The sequence below is a fragment of the Chelonia mydas genome, chromosome 6 (genome assembly GCF_015237465.2).
Source record: "Chelonia mydas isolate rCheMyd1 chromosome 6, rCheMyd1.pri.v2, whole genome shotgun sequence".
Taxonomy (NCBI): domain Eukaryota; kingdom Metazoa; phylum Chordata; order Testudines; family Cheloniidae; genus Chelonia; species Chelonia mydas.
The window spans coordinates 116,401,977-116,421,086 of record NC_051246.2 but is presented as its reverse complement, the minus strand read 5'-3'; the positions used below and the strand labels follow the sequence as shown (position 1 = coordinate 116,421,086).

Genomic DNA, 19,110 nt, shown 5'->3' with positions numbered 1-19,110 from the left:
CAGTAGCATGAGCCAAAGCTTCAGATGGTGTAAATCAGCCTAGCACCACTGACGTGGAGGAAGCTACTCTGATTGGCACCCGCTGAGGGCCTGGTGCTAGTACTTTATTTAACCGCACGCTGTGTCGTCCTGTACTTCAAAGCCTGCGACGCTGCTCATCTCTCCTGTGATGCCAGGATTACCAGTCTCCTGTGTTCAGGTGCTGCCATGCCACCCGTCTCCTGTGTATTAAAGCTCCCCCTTCACAACAACAGAAATATTTGTTTTCTTCTCCTTCAGAGAAGAGAGTGCTAAGGAAAATCCCCTCTCGCCTTGCCAATGGCCAGCATTATGGCATTTGGTAGTATGAAAAGATTAAATGTAGGTTTGAGTATCGTGCTTTCCTGTTTCCCCCTCTGGCATGCCTGCAAAGCAGGAGCCATTATCGGACCTTTCTGCTTGGGGCCACTCTAGCATGTATTTGTAGGTTTTCATTTTCCTAGCTATTCACACCCTAAATTGGGGTTCCAAAACTGTATGGAGGTCCAGGTAGGGAAGGCTGTGCCTCCCTAAACAGCCTGTCCCCTGTCCCCAATCCACTTCCCGCCGTCTGACTGCCCCCCTCAGAACCCTCGACCCATCCAACACCCTCTGCTCCTTGTCCTCTGACCGCCCCCTTCTGTGACCCCCCGCCCCTAAACGCCCCCCTGGAACCCTACCCCCTATCCAACCCCCCGTCCCCTGACTGCCCTGACCCCTGTCCACACCCCTGCCCCCTGACAGGCCCCCCAGGACTCCCATGCCTATCCAACCACCCCCTATTACCTGTCCCCTGACAGCCCCCCACAGAACCTCTGCCCCATCCAACTGCTCCCTGGTCCCTGACTGCCCCCTAGGACTTCCTGCCCCTTATCCAACCCCCCAGCTCCCCGCCCCCTTACCATGCCGCTCAGAGCACCAGGACTGGTAGCTGTGCTGCCCTGCAGGAGCTCGCAGTCCTGCCGCCCAGAGTGCTGGCAGCGTGGCGAGCTGAGGCTGCCTGGGAGAGGGGACAGCAGGGGAGGGCCCGGGAGCTAGCCTCCCCTGCTAGGAGCTCAAGGGCCTGGCAGGAGGGTCCTGTGGGCCAGGTGTGGCCCAGGGCCATAGTTTGCACACCTCTGCACTACACCCTGGGCTTGATTATGAGTTGAGGGAATCGAAGTGTAGGGGGCTGGCAAGCCTGGGGCTAAGTCAGCCCTGAAAACAGGATGAGCCACATCTGGGTTGAATCAGGTGTTCGCAGGACAAAAAAAGCAGGAAGTTGCTAGTAACTTGGGAGAGTTTAAGAAACTGCACCTAGTCCTGTAGGTGCTGCATGAGGTAGTAAGAAGGCACCTGCAGGGCCCTGAGTCAACGGGAGGAAGGCACTGTCCAAGAAGTTTGTAGAGAAGGTCAAACTCCAGGCAGGGGATACCAGTAAGCAGACAGACAGATGATCCTCAGGGAGGAGGGGCCGTGCTCGACTGAAACTGGGATAAAGGCAGTGGGACTCCTCGTGGGGATTGTTTCTTTCAATTAGCTTTGAACAGTGAGTTCTTAAAGGGGCCCTGGAAAGAGAGAACACAGGCAAGCTGCTGTAAAGGGACCTCTGACCATGAGGGGGCACTCAGCTGATGGCCACGATACTACAGGGAAACCAAATGGGTGTAGCTTAAGCCTATCTGGAGGCTTGCTGGAGGATTCTCTGCACCTTGAAGTCTTTAAACCACGATTTGAGGACTTCAATAGCTCAGACATAGGTGAGAGGTTTATTGCAGGAGTGGGTGGGTGAGATTCTGTGGCCTGTGTTGTGCAGGAGGTCGGACTAGATAATCATAATGGTCCCTTCTGACCTTAATATCTATGCATCTCTGAGTCTACCTCTGGTCCCCTCAACAAGTATGTAACGCCAGCTTCGTCTCACTCACATAGTGGTAGTAGGGTTGCCAGGTGTCCGGTTTTCGAACAGAACGCCCAGTCAAAAAGGGACCCTGGCGGCTCCGGTCAGCAGTCGTTAAAAGTCTGGGAGCTGGTGCAGGCAGGCTCCCTACCCAGCTTTGCGTGGCTCCCAGGAAGCTATGACATGTCCCTCTGGCTCCTAGGTGTAGGGGCGGCCATGGGGGCTCCACGCGCTGCCCCCACCCCGTGCGTTCCTGGCCAATGGGAGCTGGTGCCTGTGGGTGGGAGCAGCTCGCAGAGCCGGATGGACATGTTGCTGCATCCCAGGAGCTGCATGAGGAAGTGCTGCCTGGAGCCCTCACCCCCCGCACGTACGCCAACCCCCTGCCCCAGCCCGGAGCCCCCTCTCGCATCCTGAACCCCTCATTTCTGGCCCCATCCTGGAGCCTGCACCCCCCAGCAAGAACTCTCACCCTCCCACACCCTAACCCCCTGCCCCAGCCTGGTGAAAATGAGCGAGGGTGGAGGAGAACGAATGATGGAGGGAGGGGGATGGAGTGAGTGGGGGTGGGAGCTTGAAGAAGGGGTGAGGCAGGGGCGGGGCCTCAGGGAAGGAACAGGTGGGGCAAGTGTGTTCGGTTTTCTGCCATTAGAAAGTTGGCATCTCTAAGTGGTAGTGGGGGTGCTAGTAAGCACCTGTCTATACTGGCAGGAGGGGATTTGCACACCAGTATAGCTGCAGTTGTGGTGCAAGCCCCTAGGGCAAATGTACTGATCTGGTTTGAATTGTGACTTGTATCAGTGCAGCTCGTCCTGCCTGCAAACTGGGTTGGGGTGTCGTGGCTAAACCTTGGAACTGCTGTAGTCAATGTACAAATCCAGCATATATCCCATCCCATGCATTGTATGCAGTCTCTGGGGAAACAGTACATGGCTGTCAGCACTTTTCATCTCTAGTGAACTGGTGATATTTCATGCCTGCAGGACTTTGAACTGGGGGAGGCTTGGATAGAGTAGTACATTGTGGAAGGCAGGCTCATGGAGGATAGACTATCAATCACTATTAGCCAGGATGGATAGGGATGGTGTCCCTAGCCTGTGTTTTCCAGAAGCTGGGAATGGATGACAGGGGATGGATCACTTGATGATTACCTGTTCTGTTCATTTCCTTTGAAACACCTGGCACTGACCACTGTCAGAAGACAGGATACTGGGCTAGACAGATCTTTGGTCTGACCCAATATGGCCGTCCTTATGTTCTTATATAAGCATGCAGGGTGGGATTTTCAAAAAGTGCCTAAGACTCAGGTCCTTAAAGGTATTTAGATGCCCAACTCCCATTGATTGAAATACCTTTGAGGAGCTTTGGCCTTACTGATTTAGGAGCACAAGGCACTTGAGTCTCCACCATTGGCAATTTTTAAACTGAGGCTGGATATTTTTCTAATAGAGTTGCTCTAGTTGAAGCAGGAATCCAGGGACGTTCTGTGGCCTGGGTTAGGCAGGAGGTCAGACTGTGTGATCACAGGTTTCAGAGTAACAGCCATGTTAGTCTGTATTCGCAAAAAGAAAAGGCGTACTTGTGGCACCTTAGAGACTAACCAATTTATTTGAGCATAAGCTCTTAGGAGCACACTGACTTTCATCATTCTAGGTCAAGTAGACACCCTGAAAATCCCACCCATAATCTGAAGACTTGCTTGGTCCTTACATGTAGCTTGGACTGACATGTAAATGGAGAGCTCATCTTCAGCTATCACCTCTGGCTCCAGGTATCTATTATACATCCTTGCTCCATATCAGTGTTCCACATTGCACTCCTACTATTTCATTCTATCACAGGGGCCTCAGCAGAGCCAAATCCTCAGCTGTGCTTTGGAAATATGATGGCCAATGGACAAATGAGCCAATCCTATGCTCTTTGCTTTTCTGCCTGTGTTGAGCCCAGTCCTACTCCTATTGATGACAATGGCAAAACTCCCAGTGACTTCAGTAGTAGCTTGACCAATCCCATTTTGTTGGGAAAGCAACTCAGATCTTGGTTATCCTGAGGCCCTTTTATGCCATTCTGGCAACAAAAAGGGGCTTTAAGTGGGTGGAGACAGCCCTGAGAATCCCTCTGTCCAGGGGCCTCCCACCTGGTGTAGAACTGATGTAAATACTAGACCATCATCCTTGCTCCAGGCAGGAGGCATGGCCTGAGAGAACTGTACCATGGCCCGTCTCCAATTCGCAGGGCTCATTGTGAGAAGAAAAGCAGAGCGTGGTTAGAGCGGCCTTAGGACCCTGCACAGCCCTAGTGTATGAGAAGCACGAAGATGGCTTTTCCCCAAGCCTCATTCTTATTGCAAGTGCAGGAATGGAGTAACTGAGAAGCAGACCTCTGGAGTTTACAAAGGAAGCACTATTAAAGGAGTAGAAAAAGAAGATGACTTGAGATCTGACATCTAAACTTTAGCTCTCCAGATGTATTGATCCCTCATCTTCTTTCAAAAATAATACATTATTTAAGGAGTCAGATGAAAATGTATTTTGCCAGTATAAAAACAAGACCATTGTTTAGACACCCCCCCTCCAATTCCATCTCAGTGAGTTCTCTAAATATCCATCTTCTGCCAGAAGTCATCTGCCAAAAGCTCATCGCAGTTGTTACCAGCTCTTGTAAACCACTCTGCAGTGTCAGTAAACTACATCAGCTGTGCAGCACAGCGAGTGCCTGCCAAAGACAAGCTCAACTATTTGGGGAGAGATTCATGCTTCAGCATCTTCTTGCAGGGGACGGTGTTTCCTAATGGAGATGTTCACATAAGAGTTCTTTCTAAAAACTGAGAATTATTAGACTTGGTTATAAGGTTGTGTCAAGGAAAAGGATACTGGGGAGTTGCATAGCTGGCGGATTGGGTCAAGTTTCATTAGCATAGTCTCCAGCTGATAGTATTTTATGAACTTGCTAATGAAGTCAAAGAATGACTTGGCTATATTTACTTGACACACCATTTGCTCGCATAGGCACCGGTTCAGGAAAGAACTTAAACATGCAATTTATTCAGGACAGAACTTATGCATGTGCTTGGCTTTGTTTCCATTTTTAAAGCCAGGTACTATGTTTTCCTTTCTCCAGTCCTCTGGGACCTCACCCATCCTCCATGAATTCTCAAAGATCATTGCTAATGGTTCCAAGATTGTATAGCTAGTTCCTTAAGTACACTAGGATGAATTTCATCAAGTGCTGCCAACCTGAATCCATCTAACTTCTCTAAATAGTCTTTAACCTGTTCTTTCCTTATTTTGGCTTGTGTTCCTTCTCCCTTGTTAAAATTAAGTGTGTTGAGAATCTGGTCACCATTAACTTTTTTAATGAGGACTGAAGCAAAGTAGGCATTAAACACCTTAGCCTTCTTGATGTCATTAATTATTAGCTCACCTTCCCCGCTAAGTAGAGGACCTTTCCTTAATCTTTCTCTTGCACCTAATGTATTTAAAGAACGTCATCTTATTGCCTTTTACGTCCCTTGCTAGGTGTAACTCACTTTGTGCTTTAGCCTTCCTGATTTTGTCCCTATGTGGTTATGCTATTGTGTTGTACTGTACTGCTCCTTAGCAATTCATCAAAGTTTCCAACATTTTGTAGGATTCCTTTTTATATTCAGGTCATTAAAGAGGTCCTGATGGAGTTCTTTCACTGTTCACTTCACCACATAGGACCAGATTCTGATACTCTTACTTACCATGAGTTGTACCTTACTTCTCAATTAATCCCATTCACTTCAGTGGGGTCGCTTGTGGAGTGAGATACCTGTACTTGTGTTGTGTTGGAGTCTGGCTCTGTATTTCTAAGCGCTTTAAGAGAAATAGTGTATGTGATGGCTTGCAAAAGCATTTTAAAATCAATAAAGGGGTGGGAGTGTGCAGAAGGGGACTGACTTACACCACAGTGGTATTTTGGGTGTATTTTTTACAATGCTTTGGGGAGGGGGAAGCAAGTTGCATACAGAGAATTGTAAATGAAAGAATTAAAACTCAATCCAGTCTTACAATTTTAACCTTCGTATGCTGTTCTGCCTTGAAAATGTTAGGCTGTTGAATATGGATGAACATAGCAGCTATTTCAATATATTGTATGCGTTGTGGAGTTAGTTCAGATCAGCATCCCAGTATTGCAATGTAATCTCTTAAAATATGTAATAGACAGATGAAAAATTCCTGTGTTGTTAATGTGGGTACCTGATTTCCCCCCATGACTAAGATAAACACTAGCATTTTAAGGGTTGTTTTTTTTTTTAAATGTCTGTTCTTTGAAGAGCTCCAAGAGAAGCTCTATTTGAGTAAGAAAGTCATCCGACCAAACTGACCTCTCAAGCGTAGACGTATTTCAGCAAGGCAGGACTTTTATCTTTGCAGCTGGTCTCTTTGGGTTTTTTGTTCGTTTGTTTGTTTGTTTTTGTTTTTTAAATCAGGCAAGAGATTTCTTCTGTGGCACAGAACTAGTACTGGAACGATGCCACAGCCGAGCTCGGGTAGTTCCCCGCAGGTGCCTCTAGACCAGTGTTTCTCAAATGTGGCCACCATGGCTTTTCTTGTGGCCACAGCCTCCTGGGTGATGATGGTGGGGGGAATAACCCCTCGCCAGAGCCGCCAGCAGGGACTGGTCTCTGTCCCCTTCTGGTGCCGCAAACACTGTGGGAGCAGGCGGCCAGCATGAGTTCCCCACCTTCCTGGGGATGCTGGGGCCCAGGCTTACACCCTGGGGTGGTGGGTGACAGGCTGTGGCCGTGTGGCAGCAGGCTCCATCCCCCGGCCGCAGGGCTCCAGGCTCATGCCCCGCACATCAACCCTGGCCCCCACTGCCTCCTCCAGTCCCCATCTGTGCACCAGGACCCCAGGCTCCTGCCCTGGGCTTACCTCCCCTATCTCCCCGACTCCGTCAGCCTCCCATCTATCCCCCCCTTGCCTCTTGGGCCCCTACCCAGCTCCCCATCCAGGGCTTAATTTGTCCCCCAGCTTGCCCGGGCTGAGTAAGTCTGCTGTGAAAAGTGATAGTTAATATCACTTTTCCCACCAGCTAGCAAGTCTGCTATGAAAAGTGATATTAACAAATATACAAATGTCATTTTTCACAGTAGCAGACTTACTAGCTAGCAAGGCTTAAAAAAAAAAGCAACCAAAAAAAAAAAAAAAAAGCAAACATGCAAAGCACCTTATTTGTGTTTCTATTCTGTTCAGGTCCAGTAAAGAATAGAGGCAACTGTCCATTATTTTTAATTATTGAGTCTGCAAGAAAAACCCTACATAAATGGCAATGATTTGGACAAGTATATGTGCATATTTATTTGTTTTTCCTAAAGTTAATTAAGTATTTTAGGGAAAATTGTCAGAGCGGCCACCAGCAAAAGTTCGTGGCCACACTCTGAGGCCACCCAAAAATTTGTTGCAAGAACCCCTGCTCTAGACTTTTCAGGAGAGGAGGTCAGATGAAATGAAAGTGCTTGGCTACTCAGAACAAGTGATGGCAGCCTGATTCCAAAACTGCCTGCACCTCACCTATAGAACTGTCTGCTTTTCAGGTTGGCGATCGGAAATGTTGGATTCATGGCTCTAGTACTAAAATCCTTGGAGTTACACCAGGGTCTGAACATGAGTGAGTGAGTGAGCGGAGGATCAGTCTCCTTGTCCAGAATGGTTTGAGGACTCAGAACAGACAGCTTGAATGTAATTCCAGAAAGAGCATTCTGAAGAAACATAAATGTGACAATAATACAAACAGGACTTTTCAACAAAAAAAGTCTAGGTAACAGATGGTGATTTGAGCAAAGCTAGGGAAAGTAAGTTATCAGATGTCCCCCTGTCCTGGGGACTGTCTCAGAAACACAACAGGGGAATGTAGACTGGGAAAAAGAGGGATGCACAGAAAAGGAGATATTTTAATTCAGCATTTCTTCTGGAACTAGGGCTGGGTTGACATTTCTAGCTAGAAACTGGAAATGAGTTGCCTGTTTACATACTTTAAGATGAAATGTTAACAGAGTAAATGCCTCATAAATAAACATCAGAAACAATATCAAGCACTACTTGAAGACAGAGATTAGTAGAGCAAGCTCCTCAGCTGATGTAAACCAGCATTGTTCCATTGACTTCTGTGAAACCACTTTGATTTGAGGAGCTGGCCTCTAGATTTCCAGAGGTGGAAAGATATTTTATTTTAGCAATAAAAAGAGCTATATCTTCCCCTTCTTTCAGGGGCACAAGAAGAAGTGTAGAGAAGGAAAGCGTAAAACAACACTTCTGTTTTAAATGGACAATGTTTTAGAAGTGGCTGAAAGGAAGGATTATCTGGTCGTTAGAGCTCTAGCTTGGAACTCAGGAGAGACGTTGGTTCAAAGATTTGCTCCCCCATATTTCCTGTGTGACCTTGGGAAGTGTCATTTAGTCTCTCTGTGCCTCAGTTATCCAGCTGTAAAATGGGGACAGCAGTACTTCCCTAACCCACAGGAGTGTTGTGAAGCTAAATGCATTTGAGATTGTGAGATGCTCAGATACTGTGGTTAAGAGGGTCATTTAAATACTTTAGTTAAACTCAAATACAGAAAACAGCCCCTAGGTCAACCCAACAAGAAGTTACCAAGAAATTCTACTGGATAGAGAGATGCCGTAGGGTAGGAAACCTTATTAGAGCCTGTGATGACAGTGAAAGCTTAATTAAAAACTTCTAAAGTTCTGCATGATGAAGAGATGCAGCATTAGCTATATAGAAATTGCTTCCCTGGCACTGGGAAGGTCAGTTCCTTTGTATTTCATATCCTGTACTGTACAGATCATTTTTTTCAGAGAAGTCTGCTGTCAGCATTTTGGGATGTATCTGTAGGGGCATTGCCAGCAGATCGAGGGACATGATCATTTTCCTCTATTCGACATTGGTGCGGCCTCATCTGGAGTACTGTGTCCAGTTTTGGGCCCCACACTACAAGAAGGATGTGGAAAAATTGGAAAACATCCAGCGGAGGGCAACAAAATTGATTAGGGGACTGGAACACATGACTTATGAGGGGAGGCTGAGGGAACTGGGATTGTTTAGTCTGCGGAAGAGAAGAATGAGGGGGGATTTGTAGCTGCTTTCAACTACCTGAAAGGGGGTTCCAAAGAGGATGGATCTAGGCTGTTCTTAGTGGTAGCTGATGACAGAACAAGGAGTAATGGTCTCAAGTTGCAGTGGGGGAGGTTTAGGTTGGATATTAGGAAAAACTTTTTCACTAGGAGGGTGGTGAAACACTGGAATGCTTTACCTAGGAAGGTGGTGGAATCTCCTTCCTTAGATATTTTTAAGGTCAGGCTTGACAAAGCCCTGGCTGGGATGATTTAGTTGGGCATTGGTCCTGCTTTGAGCAGGGGGTTGGACTAGATGACCTCCTGAAGTCCCTTCCAACCCTATGATATTCTATGATTCTATGCTCCACTGTTTGGTTAGTGGCCACTGCCTGTATGGCGCTAGGAGTCCCCTCTAGTAGACCTTCTCTTTTCTTTCCATCTTCCTCCAGAATTGTTTGTTGGCCACAAAGTCAAGCTGCTGATTCAGAAAGAGAAGAAAATGCAGCAGTGGTTCTAAGAGATGCTCCCGTTTCTTCACAATGTTCTGGTGAGTGATTGTGCCCCAAACCACAATGGGCAAAAAGCAAACACTTAAACAGCAGTAAGGTCCAGCCGTGCTAACAGCAGCTAAGGACCTTGAAGAATAGGTTTGGAAGCATCACAAAGTGTGCTGCAGAATAGCAATCTGCAGCAAAGGGCAGTCACTTATTTTTAATGTGTAGAACCAAAAGGCAACATAGACATCCCACTATAGGTACAACAACATCGGATTTAGACATGGTAGGACAGGAGGAATGGAAGTGCAGGCGTAGATGGAGGAAGGCCTATAGAAGGCATCCAAACCATACTTGTCTCAGTAGAGAAATAAGCAAAGATGTCGGGAACTCTCTGTGTTTTAATCCCTGCTTTGTTAATGACTCACTGTTTGGCCTTGGGCCTCTCATTGGTTCATTTCTCTGTGCCTCAGTACCCTAGTGCAGGACACATTTGATATTGTGAAGATTAGTTAATATGGAGTACATCACTTTTGCAGATGCAGCGGTAAGCCTCATTATACTGGGTCAGGCTGGGTATCTTACCCAAACCCATTTTGAATGTCAAGCAAAATGGTCACCATGATATTAACCTGGTTGTGCTTTTTTTCTAACAGTGTCAATGGGATTCCTTAGTCAGAATGGGAAAGATCACAAGTAATTTGTGACTCTCAAGTATTTGAAATAATAAATTGTGTGTGTAAAAGAGGCTCGTTCTTCTAAATCTAGCTGCCTGGTGTGCTCAGCATGGTCTTTTTTACATCACAACTCCCCGCCCTGGAAGTGTTTGTGATGGGAGCTGTGTGAAACCTTCCACCTTCTTCAGAGATTCCACAGGAAACCCAACTCTCAGTGTTCCAAGCAAACCTCTGCCCAGGTTCAACCAGCTGGGTGGAAGGTTTGCCTGAGTGTCAGAGATCAATGGCTTTACCTTTTGCTCGCTGGCTAGTGTAGCTGGTCAGGCATACAGGAGGGAATAAGCTGTTCCATGAAAATGAGCTAAATAGCTTCCTCCAGCCCCAGAGCATGGGGGAAGAATTGGAACTCTACTTTCTGGTCTGCTCATGGGATCATGCAGCACTGCCCTGACTTACTGTGGACAGTAATGTCTCACTCTAGCCCTTAGTAGTCTTCAGCCAGTTCCCCTTGCCAATGCAGGGTTGCTCCTGGGTGTTTTGTCTAATCCTGTTTTAAATTATTCATACAATAGGATCACACTTCTTCCCTTTGGAGACCATACCCCTCTTTTTTAGTAAATTTCACCATTGAGAATTATTTGTCCTGATCTTAAAGCCTACGTTTTTCTTTTGCTTCATTTCAGCCCATTATCCTTAGTGACACCCCTTTACAACTTCCTGAACAATTCTTCTTCCTCACTGATATTTACACCCTTTAAATCAGGGCTTTGGAGTGGAGCCTGGAGCTGGAGCACGGAGCAGCTCCGGAGCAGTGGAGCTGCAGGTTTTTGCCTGGAGCTGGAGCGGAGCCGGAGCACAGCTCCAAAGCCCTGCTTTAAAAACTTTTAAGCAGTTATTGTATTTCTTTTCTGTGATCAGTTACCCAAAGAATTCAGAATTGCTCTTTCCAAGTGTCTTCATGGGTCATTCCCTCCAGCTCTTCATCTTAGTTGCTTTGTTCTGAAAATTCTGTATAACATTTTGACTTCCTGTTGGCAGCATTGTTGGTTAGATGTGGTGTCCCCAATGGCATATGGAGGGAGTATCACTCATCTGGTCCAGGATATGGTGCCCCTGTGACTGTGGCCCAAAACTGAATGGACAGTTTTACTTGGCTATTGAGCTAATATCTAGAGATGGGCCAGAGCTTCAAATTTCCAGTACACATTTTTGCCCCCACATAAGAGACTCAGGATGTTTGGACGCAGGGTTTTGTTTTACCCATTAGATAAGAGCCAAACTTGGATTCTAGCTCCAGGTTTGGATTCTGAATTCTCCAAAGTCTGGACAGGGGTTTTGAAATTATCCCTTCTTTGATTTGCTGCATGCTGTTACCCCTATTCTGTTCTACTCTAGTCTATTCTGACTACTCTCACAGCATCACCCTCCCATCAGGCACCTGTTTTCCCAACACTGTCATAAGGATTGTAGCTACAATATGTAGCTGCTAATCAATATCCGTCTGCAGCTGGTTCCTAGAGTCATTGACAGCCTGACTCCACTCCACTGAACTCAGCGGGCATCTTTCCCTTAATTTCAATGGGGGCTGGATCAGCCCCTCCGACATTTTTGTGGGTGCATGCTGTTCCCCCCACCCCTCTACCCCACTCTGCCTACGAATCTCTGCCAACCATGACGTGATGTTGTTTTAAGCCCATCACTCAGTTAAAACATTCTGCTGTAGCTTGCATCGTCTGTTTTCAGTGTATCCAGTTTTACTGAGATGTTATCTCTTTGCCATGCTGGTGAAATGTCACGCTGAAGCAGACTGTACCTTGGAATTCCACTCATGCATATGCTCTTGCACCACGACTGCCAATTTATCTCCGGTTTTAATAGAAGATAATATGATCGCTTTGCAGGGCACTGTTATAGTAATCCCACAAGTGGACAAGACCATATAATCCTCACATTCCATGCAGGGAAAAAAGCTCCATAGATCTAAACATAAATGACCAAGGGTGTGTTATTTTAGGTTTGAAAGCTTGGAGGCAGGGTTTAAAGGCCAGCCTAATGGCATTTTTTTCATGAGCTGTCTTAAGTCCCCTTGTCTCTTGCTAGTATTGCATCAGACAGCAGTGACATACTTCGGTGCAGAATCTGTAGCTTCCTCTGTTCTCTGTGCACTTTAAGCCTTTGTATGTGGCTGAACTAAGCAAACTGGAGACTTGGAGCAAATGCTGGCTCTGATCTCAATTTCTTTTGATCCCAGGACTGTCACAAAACATAAAACAGCCCTATAAATGGATAAAGTCAGATTGTAAGCCTGCTTCTGGATGTTTCATGCTATTCCAGTTTGTATGCATTCTCTGTCCCCTTGGAACTGGGAGATGGGCTAGTAATGTGAGAGAAAGTTTTCATTGCCAGGCAGATCTTCCTTCTACCATGGACAAGCTCAGCTTTACTGTAAATTAGAGAAGCCTCAGGCTGACTCATACTGCCCTGCATCCAGGTTAGCAACTGAGAATAGCCAGAACTCAGCCTACATGAGCCCCAGCTGCCTTCCCGTAAAGTCCCCTGCACCAGGGCAGAGCCATTGCACCCGCTCTGTGCCCTTATGTTGGGGGGATTCCATGAGGGCTGTTTCTGCTCATCTACACCATGTTCCCATCATTGATAAAGCTGAATGTTTGTCACAACCGTGACAAAATCTGGGATTTATGGGGTTGTTTCCCAAAATGTCAGAATCTTTGCCACCCCCTTTTTGTGTGTGTGCGCAGTGCATATTTGTGTTCAAATATGAAGTCAGAGCTGCACAACTATGAGCCAGATCCTTGGCAAGTAGCACCACTGAAGTTAGTTAAACAACCGCAAACAAAGAGTAACTATTAATTGAATGATGTCAGTTTGGAAGGAGGTCTCAAATGGGGCTCCACAGGGATCTCTTCTGGCTCCTGGTGTTGTTTAACATCTTTATTAATGACCTGGATGTTGGTATAGAGCATACTTATCAAATTTGCATATGACACAAAGCTGGGGGGGTTGCCAACATTTTGGAGGATATAGCTAAAATTCAGAGGGAGCTTGATAAATTGGAGAACTGGGCTGTAGACGACAAAATGAAATTCAACAATAACACATGTAAGGTGCTACACTTAAGGAAGAAAAACCAAATGCACAAGTACAGAATGGAGGATAACTGGCTTGGTAGTAGAACTGCTGAGAAGGATCTGCGAGTTGTGGTGGATCACAACCTCAGCGTGAGTCAGCATGTTGCAAAACAAGGAAATGCAATTTTAGGTTGCTTTAACAGAGGCATAGCATGCAAGTCACGGGAGATGATAGTACCACTCCACTTGGTGCTGGGTAAGCCTCAGCTGGAGTAGTGTGTCAAATTTTGGTCTCCGATGTATAGAAAGGATGTAGAGAAACTGGAAAGAATCCAGAGGTGAGGAACAACGATGATCAACAGGATGGAATGCAAGCCGTATGAGCAAAGGCTGAAGGAACTGTGTACGTTTAGTTTGGAAAAGAGGCGATTAAGGGGGAACATGACAGCGGTCTTCATATACTTGAAAGGCTGCCATAAAAAGATGGAGAAAAGTTGTTCTCTCTTGCCACAAAGGGCAAGACAAGAGGCAATGGATTCAAACTGTAGAAGATTTAGATTAAATCTCAGGAAAAACTTCCTAACTGTAAGAACAGTAGGTCAATGGAACAGACGGCCTAGAGAGGTCATGGAAGCTCCTTCACTGGAGATTTTCAAAAGGAGGCTGGTTAGGGTGGTTTAGACCCAACAAATCCTGCATCTTGGCAGGCGGTTAGATTAGATGACCCTTGCGATCCCTTCTAACTCTATGATTCTAAGTTAATGCCAATACAACACCTGAAGATCTGATCCTCGGTAGTTCAGAAATACAGACCATGCTTTATCAAAGCCTGATATACTAGCCAGTGCTCTATGAAATGTTCTGGGCCAGATCCGTGACTGGTGTAAATCAGCCTTGACTTCAAATACAGCTATGATGTATTCCACCAGCTGAGGGTCTAGTCCCTTATCTATATTTCATTCTGCTAATTTATATGCTTTTAAACTACTACAGGCTCCTATTCAACCGTTTTCTAATAGAAAATAAACCTACTAGAAATCAGAGCTGTTTTGAAAACTTCACAAGCACTTAAAATATCAACTTCATTTTAGGTGACTTTTGCTAGCAGTTATGTTTAACGAAAATGTAGTTTCTGTCAAAATTTTCCAACCAGCTGCTACTAATTTAAAATATGGGGAGCCATGCTTTTTGTATTTTTAGAAAACCAAAATGATCCCTTGCAAGTTTTCTATAGTTCTTGCTGTAACAAGCAACCGGCCTGAATTGTAATTAAATCTGGAAGATGGCAGCCTTTATCCGTTATTCAGAAGGATGGCAGGCTATATAGAACAGATACATCGGACATTTTTAATAGAATGTAATGGGCTATCTCTGTAAATCCTCACTCAGTCAATGCTCTCACTGACTGATCAGCATCTCTGAAAATCAGGCCACTTCCATGGGTGCTGAAGGCCTGAGTCCTGCAAAGATTTACTCACATACTTAATGTTAAAAGTTAAGCATGTGCATCAGTCAGTCTTTTCCCTGATCAGGGTCTAATGATGGATTAAGATGCTTAACTTTAGGCATTCACGTTCAAAAACTTTGGCCTGATCATATTTTTTTAAGCCATTTCCATTGTTTTGGATACATACACAACCACATGCTTTGGAAAAATTACTAGAGTTTGTTTGTTTTATTAAAGTGAACCAGAGCCAAACTGGCTTGTTCCTTTCTGAGCTGTTTGTCTTTTGTTCCTTCTTTCTTTATACAGGGTTGCTTTTCGACTCTTGAGTTACCCCATCCATCTCTTTGCTCCTCATAGTTCATGATTGTATTCCCTTTCTTGCTTTTCTTTGGAAAATACTTCCCTAATTATAACTCTCAAAAGCAGCGGAGGTAAGAAAACACAAAAGAAAAAGACAGACAATTTCTGCATGATGGTGTTGGTTTGCTTTGCCTCAGAGGATTCTGTGATCAGACAAAATTTCCCTTTCCTACTGTGATGGTCTGAGTTACTATCCAAGGGCCATTTGATATAAATTGGAATGATTTGAAACCTGTTTAATCCCTTTGGAAAGTATGACAAAAAGAGGAGGTGCTTTTGGTCTAACGTTTCAGGCAAGGACAGCAAAAACCTAGTTAGCATTTGAAAGGGCCATCAGCATGAAGGGGTATCTGTTCACAGCGCGGCAGTGTGGATACCTGTAGGGGTATGCAAAGAGGATTGTGTCTATATTGAACACCTCCCTGGTTCAAAGCGGCCTTTGAAATGATCCATGCTAGGTAGTGAAAGGAGATGAGGATTTCTGTTCTCTGTGGAGTGAGCTGGAACACACAGTGGAAGATGGTCCAGCAGGCTCAATGCTCATTGTGTACCTTAGAGAATCTGAGGCTGCACTAGCCTTTTTTCTCTAAAATTTCCCTCTGTTGCTAGCAGGGATGCAGCTCCGTGGGGGGGTAACAGAGGTGGGAACTCTGCTGTAGAGAAAGCATTAATGAGCTACCCGCATTTTAAGCACCATGGTCCGTGGCTAGGGCAGCAGAGTGGCAGGCTGGAGCTCTGGGTTCTCTTCCTGGGAGACTTTGGTCAGGCATCTTCACTCCTCTCTGCCTCTTTCCCCTCCTGCCTTTTGTCTCTCTTGTCTGTTTAGGTAGCCAGCTCTCCAGGGCAGAGATTATTTTTTGTGACTGTACCATGTCTTGCACAATGGGGCCCTGATCTTAGCTGGGCACTCTGGGCATTCCCACAATAAATATAAAAGGTTCTAGATGATATTGAGGTACAGTAAAACCTCAGCATTACGAACACCAGAGTTACAAACTGACCAGTCAACCACAAACCTCATTTGGAACCAGAAGGACGCAATCGGGCAGCCGCAGAGACAAAAACAACAACAATAACAAAACCCCCAATACAGTACAGTTCCATGTTAAACGTAAACTTCTAAAAAAATAAAGGGAAAGCAGCATTTTTCTTCTGCATAGTCGTTTCAAAGCTGTGTTAAGTCAAAATTCAGTTGTAAACTTTTGAAAGAACAAGCATGTTTTGTTCAGTTACGAATGTTTCAGAGTTATGAACAACCACCATTCCCGAGGTGTTCGTAACGCTGAGGTTCTACTGTAAAAACACGGGAGGCTGCAGATGTCCTTTGTACATTACAGCTCCTCATTATTGCTTCCACAGGTAGAGCTGCACAGTGGGAGCAGCTGTGGGAAATTCTAGGGGGAAAAGGCTAGTGGAGACAAAGCCTATGAGAGGAGAGACACCTGAGCTCTAGGAAGTGAGTACTTGAGTCATAAAAACAACAAGGAGTCCGGTGGCACCTTAAAGACTAACAGATTTATCTGAGCATAAGCTTTCGTGGGTGAAGAAGTGGGGTTTTTACCCATGAATGCTTATGCTCAAATAAATCTGTTAGTCTTTAAGGTGCCACCGAACTCCTTGTTGTTTTTGTGGATACAGACTAACACGGCTACCCCCTGCTACTTGAGTCATGGCACTATAACTCCAAGTCTTTTCCTCATCTCCTGATGCTGTTACCTACACCTGGGATTAGACAGGCTTGTGTTACCTTTCATTCGCTCCCCTTAGATACTTTTGATTTAGGCTGATGGGGCAATCTTGTGGATTGTGGGGAAAGGAAATGAACTTCTGCTGTCTGGGGAGAGACTGAATGAGGGGAAAAGCTTAGAGCTAACCAGGTCTGGAAAACAGGGCCAAAGGTATTTAGGTGCCTAACTCCCGTTGATTTCTGTGGGAATTAAGTACTTAAATATCTTGCCACTTAAATTTCCAAATGATGTCGCTGAAATTTATTGTGTTTCTGGCTGCTTTAGAGCACAGGATTTTTCCTCGATTATTTCAGCAATATTAGAACAAAATCCCCATACCACCTTGTGAAAAAAGAAGAAACAAATGTTTCAGCATCTTGATAAGCTTCCGTGAGTCACACTGAATAAAATGAAGGAATCTGAAGAGAACTTAATGAGGAATGTGCAGGGAACATGTCTGGCTCTCCATGTAACTAGCTTGGAGATGGTAATGAAAAATAAAACCAATGCCATTTGTTTGAGAAATAAAAAAGTGTTTTGAAAAGAAGTGAGATTACAAATGCAACTAGAGAGTGACTTGCTGCTTAGAGCCAAGTTTAACATCATCAGAAGTGGATCATCAGAACAGTGACTTATGTTTCCCCCCTCCCCCAGGGCTGGCACCCATATTGGGATATGCCATGTTTGTAATCTTCTACTATACTGGGAGCCCTCCAAAGCAGAAGTGACATGGAAAGAATCCCAGAGTTTCCATCTGTTGAATTCCCAAATGACAGTAACTTGATGCCGAATGCAGAGGATACACTCCAATTTATTACTGGTGTAGCTGATCAAACTGCCTTAGCTCCTAGTCATGCATTATTAATTGTGCTCAGAGAAAGAGAGAAATTGACGATAACTGGAAAGGGGATTCAGTGGATTTGAAAGGGGAAAAGGTCCAATTCATCTTTGTTAAAACCAGACTCATCATAACCTGTGAGAAAGACGGGTTGATGGCTGGAATTGAAAGGACAGTAGAGCACCTTTCAAGGACAAAGACGCTACCAGTGAGGCTGAGTTCCTTAGGACAATAAGAAAGACCGTTTACAATCATTTGTAAGAGCTGCCTAGAAGATGGATGGGGGAGGGATGTGTGCAGAGGAATCAACAGTAAAATATAAAGTACTTAGAGTGTTTGCTTCCGCTGAGTATCTGGGCACAGGAATACTTTGTAATTGTGTGAGTTGCCACAGTGCCAAATCCTGTACAGATTGTGAAACCCCATATGCAGCATGAGCCAGCTGCATGCCCAACCAGCTGATCCTGGGGCAGGTTTGCCTGCCACTCAAAGATGGCGGAGTACTTGCGGGTGCTGAAGCAGGCGCTGCAGCAGCTCGGGGGTCATGGCGGCCTCCGCGGTGCCCTCTGGCAGCTGCTCAGGGTCAACGATTTGAAGACCGGTGCCCCCGTAGGTGTTGACAAATATGGAAACAAATACTATGAAGACAAAAAGTATTTTTTTGGTCATCCTAGATCGGTTGACTATGCGACTGAAATGAATGGCAAAAATACATTCTGGGAAGTGGATGGAAGCATGGTGCCACCGGAATGGCATTGTTGGCTTCACTGCATAACTGAAGACCCTCCAACTACTCATCCACCAGCTGCTCGTAAATTCATTTGGGAGAACCACAAATTCAATCTGAGTGGCACTCCTGGGCAATATGTCCCTTTCTCTACAACGCGTAAAAAGATACAGGAGTGGGTCCCACCTACGACTGCTAACAAATAATTGAAAAGCCTGACTTGCCTAAAACTAGGTTCTCAATGTAAACTGGACCTTCATTGTTTGGTTGGTTTAAAATAAAAGCCTCTGACAAAAGTAAAAAAAAAACAAAAAACCCCGAGGTGGAGGGAGCCTGTAGCTCATAAAATTCAGCTCTCAGGCCTGAATTAACGCTCTGTGCTTCCTAGCCCCCTCACTCCCTCCTGAAGTGAATCCGGAACTTACCCCAGAGCTAAGGTTGTTGTGACTCCTCCCCAGGTCCAGCCAGGGAAAGGGGGGACAAATAAGAGAGTCCCCCCGCCATTCCTCTCTCAAGCAAAACAACCTACACAAGTGTCGAGACTGTCGCATGGTGAATCACAGAACATGAAGTGTAACCTGTCCGTCCATCCCCCCACCACATGCTCTCACGGAAGCAATGGGACTCAGCATCACGCCTGGTCTCTGCTAACCTCTCCCAGCCCCACCTTTTAGGGATGACCAGCCAATCACAGTTCCAGTCATAGAGGCACTGGCATTGACCAATAGCAGCTCCCTCAGAAGGGAGAGCCGCCTAGTGAGTGTGGCCCCAG

The 19,110-nt window shown here is 45.7% G+C and overlaps 1 protein-coding gene across 1 annotated transcript in view; it reads left to right on the top strand.

The window, feature by feature from the left end:
• LOC102941435 (NADH dehydrogenase [ubiquinone] 1 alpha subcomplex subunit 12-like) overlaps window positions 1–18,634 on the top strand; it is a 35,119-nt gene extending 16,485 nt beyond the window's left edge. The window contains exons 2-3 of the mRNA XM_043549552.1: window positions 9,429–9,526; window positions 17,088–18,634. Of these exons, the coding sequence (XP_043405487.1) occupies window positions 18,104–18,544 (441 nt within the window). The 5' untranslated portion in view covers window positions 9,429–9,526; window positions 17,088–18,103 and the 3' untranslated portion in view covers window positions 18,545–18,634. The remainder of the gene's footprint in view (window positions 1–9,428; window positions 9,527–17,087) is intronic.
• The last annotated feature ends 476 nt before the right edge of the window (window positions 18,635–19,110 follow it).